The 17,276-nt window shown below is 39.5% G+C and overlaps 1 protein-coding gene across 1 annotated transcript in view; it reads left to right on the plus strand.

Moving 5' to 3' along the window:
- Positions 1–17,276, plus strand: part of LOC139465783 (uncharacterized) — a 78,027-nt gene that overhangs the window by 14,148 nt on the left and 46,603 nt on the right. The window contains exons 2-3 of the mRNA XM_071247692.1: positions 1,927–2,874; positions 5,633–5,670. Of these exons, the coding sequence (XP_071103793.1) occupies positions 1,927–2,874; positions 5,633–5,670 (986 nt within the window). The remainder of the gene's footprint in view (positions 1–1,926; positions 2,875–5,632; positions 5,671–17,276) is intronic.

The following is a 17,276-nucleotide window of genomic DNA, read 5'->3' on the forward strand; positions in this document are numbered from 1 at the left end:
TGTCATCATTACTTTTCTCAAGGCCAATAGAGTTATCTCCCTTGTACTAAGATTGGACAGGGCAGTGTGGGAAGCAACAGTGAGAATATCCATTGTGGGCACTGTTGTCCCTAGGGTATCAAGTGTATGACATGAATTTATGAATAATTGTTGGTAATACAATGTATGAGTCAGACTTGAATATATTACTCATGTTGGTATCATTAGAATCATGCAAAATATGACATATTGTTCAACAGTAATGATCGTTCAGTGGACAATAATCTATTAATCATAATTTGTTTCATGTCATATTCTTGAGCATCTGAATCTCTTGACTTTGTCAGCCATGATGGAAAGTCTTTATCACTGTGTTTGTGGGCAAGGGTAGCTTTATTGTAAGCAAGGATTATATCCTACCTAAATATTATCCTGGGGGAAGTTTTACTCTAGAGTATAGTATAGGATAGGATTAAACACACTGGTATAGGTTCAAATTTACCAGGGAGAATCATCCTGACACTAGAGAATTTCATCCCCGGGATAAAAAATATTCACTCTTACATTATCATATGCTTTATAGTGATATGGTGGGCGGTGGGGTAGCCTAGTGGTTAAAGTGTTAGCTCGTCACGCCGAAGACACGGGTTCGATTCCCGACATGGGTACAAAGTGTGAAGCCCATTTCTGGTGTCCACCGCCGTGATATTGCTCGAATATTGCTAAAAGTGGCTTAAAATGATACTCACTCACTATGGCATAGTGTGATCAGGTCCAGCAACTCACTGTGCTGAGGAAGCTGGTCATGGGTTCAAATCCCATCCTTGGTTTGTCAGCACCATGCACAATTTTAGGTTTTGGTAGACATTTACAATTGGTCAATTTGAGCTTCCATCCCATTAGATGCCCTGCTCACTCACTCACTCTTCACATGCAGCATTCGAAGGTTTCATGTCGAAGAATAAAATGGAAACTTAATTTTATAGAATTGGATGGCAATCTTATTACTTGATTTATTGATGCCTGTTTGAAGTTTGAATCAGGTAGTTTTTCTAGATGGTATATGTCTGTGTATGTACATGTGTTGACCTGAATGACTCATGTTGCTGTCCCAGTGTGCTGGCCCACCTGAGAGGCCATGTCAAACACCTGTCACATGTGCATCTGCCTCGTTATGCTCAGGTCTGCATTGTTTCTCTCTCGGACATCTGTCAGTTTCCATCTCAGTTACCATATTAATGTAATTGATATTTAAGTTGTTTTCACGTTGCAGTCATGTAATCGATATTAAAGTTGTTTCCCCAGGATAAAACATGTTAAGATTCACATTACCTTCATAGCCTCTCAGGGGCGGTCCAGTAGCCTAGTGGTTAAAGCGTTAGCTCGTCACGCCGAACACCCGGGTTCGATTCTCAACTTGGGTACAATGTGTGAAGCCCATTTCTGGTGTCCCCCTGCCATGATATTGCTGGAATATTGCTAAAAGCGGCGTAAAACCTCACTCACTCACTCACTCACTTACTCACTCACTCACTCACTCACTCACACATCTTTAGTTCTAACTTGTAAATTTCACAAGTAGAACATTTACAAATGTAAAAATAATATTGAATTTATTTGCAACAAGTGAACAATTATCAACATGACCAGCAGGCATTTGTTGAAAAAAAAATCAAAGGTTATGTTAATACCTGAAACTTATGCTTTGACCTCTATATGAAACTAGGCTAGATATTATGGGGAAGTTTGCATGAATCAATTTTTCTGAGCTAACTCTTTCAAAATATGCAGGCCCGTTTATTTTATGCATGATCAGCGATATATATGATGTTATTGGTATTGTATTGTGATCCAGGATAATCCCGACACAATGCTATTGTAAGTTGTACAATGGGCCTCATAGTGTCGCTTTAACAACATCATGTAATTCTATTATGTTTCTTTCAGATTTGCTTGACTCTGATGTGCCATATCCGGTGAAGCGTGAAACCGACCCCATGTCTCAGTCAATGTATGACGCTTCGACCTCCGACCCAATGACGCAGTCAATGTACGGGTTCGACAATGGTTTACCTGATGCCGCCCCCGTTTTGACAGAGATACCCAATGCATTTGATTCGCTGTGCTCTAACGGAGATGCACAATACCTTGGGAGTAAGGACCAGGGCAGTGTGGAGGGCATGCAGAACGGATCTGGACCTGATGAAGGACCTGATGCGGGTCCAGTTCCAGAAGGAGTTCTGATTGACTTCGGAGGCCAGATCCAGAACCCCATTGATCCAGCACCTATGCCAGAGCCCTCCCCTGTGATACAGAGCAAGCCCCCGGAACCTCAGTTGATGTCACAGGAGCCTGGCATGTCACAGTTGAGCAAGCAGACGGCCGAGAGACCCGACATGCTTGGTGATCTCATAGCCACAGAGCCAGCACCAGTCTCACAGGACAAGCAGCCGAATGAAGGGAAAAGTTTCGGGGAAGTGAGCGCTGCGCAGCAGACACAAGCTACGACAGACAGTAGCGTTAGTCATAACATGGATGGGGGTGGGGATCTCATGTCTGAGGGGGAAACAGTGAAGGGGGGGACACTGCAAGGGGGGACGGCAGGTGACAGTCAGCCTGTAAATGGGGATGTACAACAATCCATGGAGTACACAAATACAACCAGATCTGTGACAGAGTCTAATGGTGAGGTTGCCACGGTGACCAGGACAGAGGAGACGACTATGGTTAGTAGGATACCACAGAAGCCTCCCTCACCAAAGAAATCTGGGGTGCCAGTTCTCCGTTCACCAAAGAAAGAGGCGGCAGTTGATGTGGGCCCTGGTTGGGATGACTCTATCACTGTCACCCACCCACGCTCACGACCGGCTCATCTCCTGCCCAGAAATATGAAAGGTAATATTTACATACTAAATTTAAATCGTTACAAAGGTAATGTCATTTTTGACATGTAATTAATTCATCTTCACCTCCTGTTAAGATATGAAAAACGGTATTAGTTATTTGGATGTCAATATTGGTAGCAATGACCTTGGTTTATTGTTAACGATTATTTAAGTGATCCACGGTTGTAAAATACATTATAAAGGGCAACAGTGTTAACCAGGTCGGTACACCGGGAACACAGGAAACTAACCAGTTTTCGTAATAGGTCAGGTACTGAATGCACGCTGCAGTGACAGATGTTCTGGAAATAATCAAAATTTATATGTCTGTAGACAGATGCAGTTTCTGTGAGGATGTGTTTTGTTTGCAAACAAGAACAGAATATTCTGTGGTTTCATCATTACAGAAACAGCTGTCAAAGCTTTAGTTATGGGATTAAGGAATCAGGAGTTGTTTCCCTTGAACTGCAACCAGCACAGTGATCACATCAGTACATAACATTGTTTGATGATTCTAAACTAGCACTAGTTGTATGAAGTCTTAGTTTATTTCCTGTTTTATAACTAGCAATACATGTTTTATACCAACCAACCTGTAGTTCCTTTTATGTAAAAGGCAAAGACAATAATTTTATTTTTGACAATATATCGACAAAAATGCAACTCACATGGTGACATTTTGATATAGGTTCTTACACTGCTGTAAATTTGGTATAAGAAGGGAGTTTAACAGTACATATCCTTATGATGGAGATCAAGAATAGCCTGAGTAGAGATGAAAGGGAAGATTTACAAGAAAACTTTAAAATTGATAGGTTTAGATACAGATCAAGGTGCTGATCATATAAATTATACAAATCTATTTTTTATTAATCATCTGTTTAGGAGATTGCAAGTTGAAGTTGATTGAATAGCTGTCATGCATATAAGAATAGGAATGCACAGTATTCTTTTAATCAGAATTTATATGCATAAAATTGACCAGATTGTCTTTTGAGATGCCCCCTTCAGCTGCTTTGAGATTCAGCTGAGATAAACGAGCTGTCATACCTGAGGTTTTTATCAGCTGAAATCTCAGGTATGTCAGAGGAGGCAACTCAGCTGTGAATTATGTCTGAAATAAAGAATATTAAATCTTATTATCCCATGCCTTGCGGACAAGTACAAGTGAGATTGAATACACGTATTGGTTTATGGGACTAACCGACCAGCTAACCGTGACTGATAAGAATCAGATGACTTGGTAATTAATGTGAATGTGTTACTTTTACCATGCGTGGGTATTAAACAGGCTTTTTATTAAACACGTATTCACTTTGAACAATATACTTTTGTGTTATAATCATATGAATTTACAAGCAGAATAATGTTGAGAATCAAGAGCAGTCTGTCATGCTTGACAGCAGCTTGATTTGATTGCAGTAACCATTAGGCCGAACCAATTTATTTCCTTCTTTTATATATTTTGTGGTTCATTATGCCAAGAGGGGGGAGACAAAATATTAAAATTTAAAATGTTGTCAGGGTTGACTATAGGTTAATTACCTCACTAAACTTTGAAACAAATGTTTGACAGAATTAAAGGTAAAATGTTAAACAAATATTTTTCAATCAAATGGATCATTGTTATTTTTCTAAATTGTATAATTTAGTGACTGCTTGTGTGAGAATATACTCTGTAAAATTTTGTAGGGATAATCAGATATATCACTCTATTTAAATATACACTTGACATATCACATTATGTTTTTCATGGAGATATAACAATATCCAGTAAAATATATATGTGACCAACCATGAGAAAAAAATTCTTAAGGGTGAAAAATTACACTTTGACTTCTCATTACCATATATATTTAAAACTGCAGTATCCTAGGAACACAAAACTACCATTTACATGCTTCAATTCATTTTTATTACAGAAATATATGACATCAAACATTTGGACTCATTTTCTACAGAGCCCCATTTTCAGACTTATGACTGATTGCTTAATAAATCATTAATTGTTATAGATATAATGCCTGATTAATTGAAAGAAGTCGTGTGCTGAAATGTTTTGAAATAATATGTTTTCATTACATTACAAACTAAAGAGAGGAAAAAAAGATTTTTTTGTATAGTCCACAGACTCAACACACATGGTTATTTTCACTGTGGTAAGTTGACGTCAAACGTCTCCCTTTATGACGTCACAGCACAATTGTATCCTAGCACCCGTAGGGTCCCTTTTCTCCGAGTGGGTCATATATATAGTTTCGCTGTAATATGATCGTATGTTAAAAATAATAAAACTTTTAAAGAACAGTTTCACAGATCTAATCTGCTTACAGGCAAGGCACAGCTATAATTGATAGCCTGTAACTTGTTTTTAACTTGGAACCTATCTCTAATGGTCTTCCCAGTCATGATCAATTCCATATGTGATGGTTATCATTAGCAGATATAAATAATGTTTAAATTTAGAAAATTTGATTAAAGATGACAGTCTTGAAAGAGAATATTTAAATAAAGTTTCAAATACGATATCATCTCAGGAACCAGATCTCAATCTTGGCGGCGTTAAATGAAACATATATTTTCATGTTTTCATATCAGTTCATGGTAAACAGTCAAGAAGAATCAGAGAGCCATTTCTGACTATCATTTTATGAGATATGGTGTGGCAAGTCTATATTTACATTCATGGGTAAAACTATAAAGTATTTTCAGTAAAGATGTAATTTGTTTTTTTAAAATCTCATCTTTATCTCGTATGCTTGTTACAGAGCCAACACCTCCACCAAGACCTCAGTCAGGGAGACAGGTAAGACAGCTCCTCTTCTACCCCATAGTGTTCAGTGCTGGGATCAACCGGTCCTGGGTTCGAATCCCAGAATCACTCTATTTATGATGCCTGGTTTGTTAGCACCATTCCCATGCTTGTGGGTTTCACTAAGGTGACAACCAGGTACGACCTGTGTCATATAGGCTTTCCTGTCCTATTGAACTGACACCCAGTGACATAAATGGAGTTGCTGAGGTTGTCACAACTAGGTGAGGTGAAATGGAGTATAACTTCGCGTCCAGGATTACAGCACTTATGTAGCGATGTGCATGTGTAAGTAAGGATTATATCCTACCTAAATATTATCCTGGGGGACGTTTTACACTAGAGTATAGTATAGGATAGGATTTAACACACTGGAATGGGTTCAAGTTCATTAGGGAGAATCATCCTGACACGAGAGAATTTCATCCCCGGGATAAAAAATAGGGTAGGATAATATTCACTCTTACACATGCATATGTGTGTTTGTGGCTGCTTGTACGAGTCCGGACTGATGCAGATTTATCATCTAAGTGCTAGCCCACTGAGATAAATGGATACCCCACTCAGACACAGTATACTGACTCCGATCCGACCATGATACTTGATGAAGAGGATTTTTCTCATGCTTTCAACTGAAGTTCTGTGTGGTCCAGACAGGGCACCATGATACAGCTATATGTTGACCCTATATGGGACTGGCAAAGTGGTCTAGTGGATAGAGCGTTTGCCTGGAGAGTGGAAGGGCCTGGGTTTCATTCCCGGGCGCAAAATACCAAAAACGTTAAAAGATGGTACTTGTTACCCTATCTGGTGCTTGGCATTAAGGCTAAAACAAGGACTTGTCGGCTAGGCGTCAGTATACTGAGTCTGAGTGGGGTATCCATGTTAAACTGCAACATGGTATCTCAGTGGGCTGGCACTAAAAAACCCAGCCCTATTCTGGATTATTACAAGCATCCACATATGTAGTTTCATTTTGTGCAATAATCTTCAATGTGACATTGAACCCCCTTTCACCTCACCTCTCCCCAGAGACTTCAGGGTTGAAGTATTGCCTATTGAATGTTACATCACTTCCTAATAAGCATCTATGAAAGGTCATATGAAGTGTGCAGCTATAATGACACCTCCTTAACTCCATGCCCTGGCAGACCAGCTCACCGTTATTGAGGATAGAATGTCTGCCTGGAGAGCAGAAAGCCATGCAAGCATAAAACTGGGACTGGTCGGCTTGGAGTCAGTTATCATGGGCGGAAACAGAGGGGGGGTGGGGGGTTGCGCACACCCCCTTTTTATTTCGAAAAAAATCTTTATTTCTGTATAAATTACCACCAAAGACAATTGATAGATCTTAATTGTGCACCCCCCCTTTTAAAAAAAGCTGTATTCGCCCATGGTTATGATAATGTTTCTGAGTTGGGTATCCCTGCTAGCTGCGTCATAGTAGCAGGCTAGTGCTATAAAACCCACATCAGTCTGGACTTGTACAAGCAGCCACACACACATGTGCATGCATGTCGCTATAAAAGTGCAATAATCTTGAACGAGACATTAAACCCCACATCACCTCAATTCACCATGTGGGGAAAATATCGACCACAAGTCAAGTGCCAGTATGAGACCAAAGTGCTACTAAGGAAGATCAGTTATGTCATCTCAAGTGACATGTCAAGTTAAATGTATTTGGAGTTGGGGTATTGGAGTCAGCTGCCACTGAAGCTGGCACACAGCTGTAAGTGAGTGAGTGAGTGCGGTTTTACGCCGCTTTAAGCAATATTCCAGCAATATCACGGCGGGGGACACCTGAAATGGGCTTCACACATTGTACCCATGTCCGGAATCGAACCCGGGCCTTCGGCGTGACGAGCGAATGCTGTAACCACTAGGCTACCCAACCGCCCCTGTAAGTGTGGCATGGTATTAGTGTATGCTGTCATTGCATCCCTTCCTGTCCTTGAGATACGTGAGTCCCCCGGAGTAGAATAGGTCTACAGCAACCCATTCTTGCCGTAAAAGGCAACTATACTTGTCGTAAGAGGTGACTAATGGGATCGGGTGGTCAGGCTTGCTGACTTGGTTGATGCATGTCATCATATTCAAAATTGCGTAGATTGATGCACATGATGTCAATCACTAGATTGTCTGGTCCAGACTTCATTATTTACAGACCGCCGTAATATAGCTGGCATTAAACAATAAACAAACAAACAAACAAACAAACAAACAAAAAATGGCTGTCCAGGATCACAGGCACATGACAAGGTGTATCATTACTCCCTCAAGGGTTCTCTGGAATGGCTTAGAAATACCTGTTGTGAGATGAACATTTCAACTTTGAGACCAGCACTTATAATATGAATTCACTCAGGACATAATCTGTTTACAAATTTGTAGAATCAGAGCTCCAGATAACTTTTTGAGCAATTGAGCTTTTACTCTAGGGTTTCTATTATAATTGGGTTATTACATTTTTCATTGGGTAACCAATATTTTTTCACTGAACTATTCATTACTCTATTGGGTTTTCTCAAAAGTAGTGAACATGTTATGATTAAAAAACAAAGAAATAATGTTTTTAGATGTATATAACTGTTCTAAATATATATGCTTGGCTCGGAATGTAGATTAGCTCGTAATTGTGTTTTGGAAATTAGCTCCTTTGTATGCATGCTTAAAAAGCTTCATTGGGTATTTATGCGAGCTGTTTTTATACACTTGATTTTTATAATTGAATGCATGCATTTCTTAACGCAAGTTATTTGAAAGTAATTGGGTTTTGAATATTTTGGGGGGGGATTTTAGGCAAATACGCTGCTTATGTGTAGCTCTGAGAATGTAGAAAAATGTGGGATTTCTGTCAGATAAGGAGACATGAGGCTACTGTACTAGGAACCTAGCATCAAGTATTCTTTGACGTAATGATTGGGATGATGTCATCGTCAGTTAGTCACGACTGATGCACTGATGTGACAGCACTTTGCTTTGAGCAAACAATCAAAGCAGTGATGTTTCTTCATTTGATGTTAAGTAAGGATAAGAATTTATGGATGAACAACTTTTTTATTATCATAAATCATTGTTCATCCATAAATTCTTATCCTCTCTTAGTCACTCCAACTTCTAAATGCCTATCAAAGAAGTACATTTGATGTTGTTTAACGTCACATTGTTATATAGAAACTGTGACACTCAGCAATAATACAGTTACATGACAGCGGCAGTTAATAATCAAGTTTAGTCCAATCAAACCGATGATTGATATTATGAGCAACGATCCACTCTGTTGAGTTAAGATGACATGCAATCAACCAAGACACTGAGTCTGACCACCGGATCCATTGAGTCGTATCTTACAACCAGCATAGATTCATGAAAACAATGAAACAACAGAGGCATCAATTGGCCAATCAGAAATATAATATTTTGTAGTAGCCTTTACTTGTAAAGATGGTTTTCAATAAGAATAAAAGGTTTTCATAGTTGCTGCAGGTGTCTCTCCACAATAAACAGACCACTGTATAGATTAACAGAAACATCGGTGATGTGTGAATATATATTTTATTATAAACTTCAGTGTGAAAGCCTGAGTTTTTCGAAGTTGAGAAAAGTGATATTTTCACTGCAGTGAACATAACACATTGACGGAACTATTGTCGTAAAGAGTTACCTACCCTTAAATTGTCTCTATTTGTCGTAAGTGACTAGCCCGTACACAAACTGTTGACGTTCTTTTTACATTAGGTCCACATTGATAAGGCAAAATAATGACAGATTTCTCTCTAAAATGTTTCCTTATAAACTGTAAATTTCTCATTTAACTCGTCAATCGAGACTGTTCGTTTCGCAAAGCGTATTTTTGTTGCTTGACCAGCGTGTATTATTTCGCTTCCAACAGTGGTCTCCTAGTTTTGAAGAATATTTTTTGTTAAAGTTGATTTTGTATAAAATCATATCTAAATGTATGATAATGAATTTTTGTGTCCCTAAATATTTTTTGATACTCATTAATTTTTAAAGATTTGGCAAACACAAAAGTACTTTTTAAGTCGCAAACACAAGGGGTGGTGAACTCCTACGCCACTTGTGAAATATCTCCCCCCCCCCCCACCGATCACTCCATGAGAGAAACAGGATATTTCCCTCGACACATGAAATATCCTCTATGTGCTACAAATATAAGTGAAACCTGTAGGAGATATTGATACACTATTTTTATGATAAATATGATTAATGGTGTTTACATTGTATATCTACATGAATTGTTTCCACATTGTATGATACATGTAGTAATTTTTTGTCAAACTGAATGTAGTATAAGATAATGTGGATGAGAAGTTTGTACTTTTCACAGCTGAAATGAGTGAGAATTAGTAGTCTGAAGCATTCTGACTTCATATATGTATGTTCTCAGTCATTACATTTGAAGGTTGAAAACTATTTGATCTTTGCTAGAGTTCAATACGGCTTAAGTAAGGAAAGAAATAGAAAAGGACTGTCCAGTTGTGTTTGAGCTGTTCCAACCCTGTATAACCATATCCGATAGTTTACAATTCTGTCATGAAAGTATATTCAATTATCTATAAACACAACCTGACACTGACATGTATATAAACATAGTTAGCTGTACACGTCTACCGGTGATGGAACGTCAATCACGCTGAATGTTGAAAGGGTAGTCATGGCTGATGTGCTGGGATGAAACAATAGCTGTGTAGGGATATGTCCCTGACTGAAACTATCCAGATATTGGACGTTGCAGCACAGTGGTAGCAGATGTTCCATGGTTGACTGGTTCATGGACTGCTGATCTGTAATGCCTGATAATGAACCATTGAGATCAAAGCATGCGTGACGATGCATGTGTCAGAAATGATTATATGAAATGAAGCCATCTGTGTTACTGTGTGTGTTCCTATTCTTGCTTAGCTGGGAGGTGGGGTAGTCTAGTGGTTAAAGCGCTCTCTCGTCACGCCAAAGACCTGGGTTTGATGTTGTCCCCCGCTGTTATATTGCTGGAATGTTGCTAAAAACTATACTCACTCACTCTTGCTGCGGTTCAGAGGGAGCTTTTGGTCCATCAGATGAGTGAAAACATGAGGTTAAGAATACAAACTGATAAGTTGTCAGTCGGTATATCAAGACATGGACTGGTTCACAATGTGAATGGAGGCCCCATGTTCCTCTTAACAGTGCAGTTGCTCATTAACTCACATTCATTGTGAGTGAGTGAGTGAGATGGGTTTAATGCTGTTCTGAAACAGTATTTCAGTTTTGTGCCAGCGTGGTATTAGTCTGTCATACAGACCCTGAAACAAATATATCCAATACCACCCAATGCTGTCTATAATATTTGGCAAGTCTAGAATCAGAAAATGAAGAAAGCCTATGGGCTCCTTTTTATCATATTTTCGACCTATAATTTAACAACTATTTTTGTTCTTTAAAATAGTTCAATCCAGATACTAGATGTTAGTCTATACATGTCTATCCATAGTACAATGGTTGCTGTATCAGTGTTTGAAGCTTAGAGACTGAAGTGGAGAGTGACTACAAAACAAATCCAGAGCATAACTAATGTGCCACATGGTTCAACTGTTGGAGTGAGTGAGTGAGTGAGTTGGTTTTAACGCCGCTTTTAACATTATTCCAGTTATATCACGGCGTGTCAGCTTAATGTGGGAGGAAAGCCTGAAGTGATGCAGGTCTCAGATGTTTACCACTTCGGTGAAACCCACGAGCACAGGTATTGTGCTGACAAACCTAGAAACATAATCGGGGCGAACCGGGATTCGAACCCACAATCATAGGTTTCCGGCATGCCCAAGGGACGCAACTCTGCACAGCAAATCGCGGCACCCTAGACGACTGGGCCACCAGTGCCCCCTCAACTGTTGGAGAGACAGCAGCACCACAGCATGAAGCTCATAAGAGCAGAGCTTTGCTAACAATATTCTAAGAACAACTCTGTCAGGTTAGTCTGTCTTACAGACCCTGATACAAATATATCAAATACAGCCCATGTAAGTCTATAATGTTCGGCAAGGCTAGATTTATGCAGTATCTGAAAATGAAGAGAGTCCCTGGGCTCCTTTTTATTAATTTTTTTTAAGATAATTTTTTTTCGGTATGATATGTTCATTTCAGAGATGAAATGTTAGTCTAGTGCCAGGTCAGCACATTATGGTTGTGGTGGTGCCCCAGGGCACCTGGCCTAACCCCAGCTAGGCTGAGCGTGACCACGGAACCCTGAGCTCTGACATAGTCACCCTGTTGCAACCTTGGCCAAGGCTTATACAGACATGATCTCACCACCAGGATAAGTTCATTAACATCAATACTCCTAAAAAGATATGATGAGCACTGGTCAAGCTGTCTCTGAAGACTAGGCTTCTACCACCTGATGAAATTAGTCTAAGTGTGGTCAACACCTAGCTATCTCTCTGCAGACACTCACCAGCCCAGTACTAGAGGCTGTCAGCTTCAACACCTAGCTCCTGCATCATGTGTGTGTCAAGTAGTGTACAAGGGGGATACAGCCATATGTACATTACTGTAGGGGTGGGATATCACAGATATCAACCTTCACCTTTTAATTACCTTATTTTCTTGAGTATAGTGCGCACCCATGTATAATGCGCACCCCCTCTAGCGGATTTAGTAATTCGGCAGTTTGTGGGTTGGCGTAGTATAAGAGAGTTTTCTCCTCTGTATGGTTATTGAGTGTCAGAAGAGTGTGAATGACAGAACCCAGGTAGGAGGGTTGGGTATGAATGTGTCTGTCCTGTCAGGATGTGCTGTGATGTTTATGACAATTTTATGGTTTTATGGAGCAGCCATGAATATTATAGAATGTGTTTAGTGGCGTGACCTCCCAGGCCCTGAAACACCCTTAACCCAGTCCAGTTATGTTAAGCTTGGGAAATACTACACCATCCTTCCCTGGTAAGATGAGTGTAACATGCCTTTAACAATGCAGGACTTTGAACATGGTGAAGGATAATATGAACACTGAATAAAATGCATGCATAAATAAAAATTTGTTCCTGCGTTGAAGGGTAGCATTATATATATTCAATTTCAACATGTTTAGTAAGGTAATATTTCAATATTTCCACTGAGATGCAGTTGTGTGACATGGAGACCATGTTTTATTACAAAATTTACATATATTTATTCACTGTGGTAGATTGTGGCAAAATATTTGATGTGAAGTTCATGATCCAACATGTGTCTCAATTTGTGATAGATGTCCTGGGATATATTTCAGTCGTTATCTCTGCGGCCTTTCAAAGGTTAAGCTAACTACCACACTTGCGACCCGTGAAGATCCGGGGTAGTATAGGTCTTCAGCAACCCATGCTTGCCGTAAAAGGCGACTTAATGTTTGTCGTAAGAGGTGACTAATAGGATCGGTGGTCAGGTTCGCTGACTTGGTTGATACATGTCATCGATCCCAATTGTGTGGATCGATGCTCATGATATCAATCACTGGATTGTCAGGTCCAGACTTGATTATTTACACAGATCGTCGTCATACAGCTGGAATATTGCTGATTGCGGCATTAAACAAACAAACAAACAGACTTGCAGTAGTTGTGCTAATGCTATGACTTGCTGCAGGAGACATATTCCAGTCACTCTAGACAACCACGGACATTCTGGGTACAGTAGTCCTGACAGTGATGCCACATCCATGCTTCTAATGTCTGTCCTGGCTAAAACTGACTACAAAGTCTCATACCCAGACAGCTTGATCATGACTCATATAATTATTAACTGGCCACTGTGATATGGCTTGAATATTGATGACTGCATTGTCAAACAGTTTATCATTACTTGTTAAACAATCTGGATATCTGATCCATCAACCTCTGTCATTTAGAATCCCTGTATGGACATCATGACGTCACACTGTTTGATGTGACGTCACCTACTTGTCATGTCACCATTTATCCATTTATCCAGTTGTCAGCGTACTCATTGGAGATTCTGATAGCAGCCACAAGGTAGATATAATTGTTATGCTCAAATATTTAACCAAATAATTCTTTATAACTTTTAATGATGAATTCATTACATATGCCAGTAGCCCGGATTTTACAAGTTGACTGTGCATTTACATCCAACATACATCCAAGTCTATTGGTGTATATATACCCTGGACTCACTCACTCGCTCACTCACTCCTCACTCACTCACTCCCTCACTCACTCACTCACTCACCCACCCACCCACCCACTCACTCACTCACCCACCCACCCACCCACCCACTCACTCACTCACTCACTGTCCCATTGTACTGGAACTATCAGCCTACATAATGAAAGTGGAAACACTTGCCACTTTATCGCCAAATACACACTAGACTACAAGTCTAAAGGCAGCAATATGTTGTGTATCTGCCTTAGCATAACATGTATTAGTTTAGTTTGGCTGCTATTAACTCAGGTCAGCATAAAAACATCACACAGAGTGACCGACAAGCATAAACCTTCCTGTAACATATTGCACAGTGCATCTACATGTAGTTATTTGTAACAGGTTTAAAGGTTTAGTCGCAATATGACTGTTGACATGTCTTACATGACCACTGTAGTCTGACTGGCATGGTCATGCAAAGACTATGTGTGTTGCCAGATAGAAGACTTAAATACCATATGGAGCAGGAAACAGCAACGTGTAAATAATCGAGTCTGGACCAGACAAACCAGTTATTGACGTTCTGAGCAATGTCCAAATGACAACTCGGTCCACTCAAGTTTGTTGAAAGCTTTGGAGTTTGTATACAGTAGACATCCATGGTTTAGTTCCCTTTATAGTACTGCTTCAACTGTACTCTGTTCTGTGGTGGCCCTCGCGCTGCACCTAGCTGGGCTGGACTGGGCTGGGCAGGCTTTGAAGCAGCGACCAAAGCAGCAACTACATCAATGTCTGTCAGGCTGCATCTCCTGGGACTAATAGATGGGACCCACCGTGCAGGGACACAGTTAGTCCACACTCAGTCCAGAGTCTGTCCATATTCAGTCCATATTCAGTCCACAGTCAGTCCACAGTTAGTCCATATTCAGTCCATAGTCAGTCAACAGTCAGTCCCTATTCAGTCCATATCCAGTCCAATCAGTCCATATTCAGTCCACAGCTAGTCAACAGTCAGTCCATATTCAGTCCATAGGCAGTCAACAGTCAGTCCATATTCAGTCCATAGGCAGTCAACAGTCAGTCCATATTCAGTCCATACTCAGTCAACAGTCAGTCCATATTCAGTCCATAGGCAGTCAACAGTCAGTCCATATTCAGTCCATAGTCAGTCAACAGTCAGTCCATAGTCAGTTCACAGTCAGTCCATAATCAGGTCCACTCTGTACCAAGGAAATAGAGGCTCATAAAATCTTTACAACTGCTATTTCAACAAATCATTATTTCAGAAAAAAGAAATTATCATTTGAGAAATCTGCCAGGCAAGAGAAAATTATTGGAGAATCTCACAACAGGTCAGCCTAGTAACGTTTTGATAATGATTATATTTTTTTTGTCAAATCCAATCTTCAAGTATATGTTTTCTTTTGTCAAGCAGTAGAAATGTGTATATGTAAAAGGTTTTAAGTTTATTTAAGCAATGTTTAAAGAAATTTGAGTCATATAGGGTTTCTTTAGGATTCATATTAACCAATTATTAAATCAAACAGTAACTTCCTTTATTATGTGTTTTGCACTAATATGAATGACAACAGTAAATATTTTCAGTGAAATGTTAAGACAGTCACTAATTTTAGAAAATATAGGAATGTTAATGTACCAGTATATGCTGGAACCTGTGAATGGGTATTCATGTAGTGTTTGTGACAAGATGGATATCAACAATCATTGTCTGCCTGCTATAAATCAGAGACTGAACGACATGAAGTTCCTTGTGTCTACTCTGTGAAGTCAACAAAAGCCTTATTCATAAGTACTTTCAATGTGAGTGCCTTTTTATGGGTGGTTATGTCCATGCAATAATCAACATTAAAAAACGAAATATTTTTAATGCTTTTTTCAGGTTCAGCTATTTGCTCAACACTGTCATGTCCTCTTTCTTTTCAACAAGGTTGAGTGATTTGTTTGCTTATAAATATTTATACATGCGATAAGCAGAATTCCACGCAAATACACTTGAAGTGTTGTGTGTGGGTTTGTTACATGCAGGTCTGGCCTGAGTCCTACACAGTCTGTACTCTCTGATAACCTACTGCCAGTGTGTCTAATGTTACCCATGGTAACACAAGGGACTGTATGTACTTTTTTTTACAAATAAATTAATTTACAGATTAAAAAAAAACAAGTGGTTAAAAACCCCCTGAAAAACTCGCTTTATACACAGTGATATACGGTATAATTTGAAAAGAACTATTCTTGTTCCACTAAATGCTAAATTGTGTGTTCACTATGAACATTTGCATACGTAGGGTAAGGTGTGTTTTGATATTAAGTATGTTAAGTCAATTAAGTTTGTTTGTGTGTTTGTTGTTTAATGCAACACTCAGCAATATTCCAGCTATATGATGGTGGTCTGTAAATAATCGAGTCTGGACCAGACAATCCATTGATTGACGACATCATGAGCATCGATCCACGCAATTGAGATACGATGACATGCATTAACCACGTCAGCGAGCCTTACCACCCGATCCCGTTAGTCGCCTCTATCGATGGCATCTTCATAGGCAATTAAGTTCACAGAATTCTGTGGATTCCTGTAGAGGTTTTCTTCCTTGTTTGACGAATGTTGATCGATTTAATATCAAAGGACATGAGGCAGAGATTCTGTTTATTATCCAATATCATTTCTCAATCATTACGTGAAAAAGAATTGTATTAATTTGATGACCACATTTATTTCTTGGAACATCTTGAAATCATTAAGGCACATCGTCCCACTATAAATAACAAAAATGCATATACACAAGTAGTTTTAACAAATCGGTTGCATCCTAACTGTTCTTTGTAATGGTATGAGACCTTTGAAACATTATAGTTGGTTGGTTGGTGTTAAACACAGCACTGAGCAGTATTCCAGCTATATGACGGCAGTCTGTGAATCTGGACCAGACTATCCAGTGAGCATCGATCCACGCAAAGGGGATCGATGACATGCTTCAACCAAGTCAGCGAGCCTGACTGCCTGATCCCGTTAGTCGCCTCTTACGACAAGCATAGTCGCTTTTACGATGGGTTGCTGAAGACCTATTCTACCCCGGATCTTCATGAAACATTATAGCTAAATATTTTATTTATGTCAGCCATGGAATGTTTTAGCCTTGCACACAATCACTTTCTCACTACCTTTCCCAAGCAAGGGAGTTCAATGACTGTAAAAGTCCAGTTTTGCCCTTGCCGAACCAGGTTGGAATTTTTGGGCTCACTGTCGTGCCACTAGTGGCTATTACAAGTTGTGTCCCTTCTATGTCCTTCCTGTTGACCAATCAGATTCCACCTCTCATATCGCTTAATTACAATGGCCTTAAACAAAATGACAGCAACCATTCCAAATGATCTGATCGATAATCAAAATCTATATTGTGGTAAAACACACTTTGCAAAGTGCATCAAACTAGGTCAGC

The sequence above is a fragment of the Haliotis cracherodii genome, unplaced genomic scaffold (assembly GCF_022045235.1).
Source record: "Haliotis cracherodii isolate W230 unplaced genomic scaffold, xgHalCrac1.p SCAF_18, whole genome shotgun sequence".
Lineage (NCBI taxonomy): Eukaryota > Metazoa > Mollusca > Gastropoda > Lepetellida > Haliotidae > Haliotis > Haliotis cracherodii.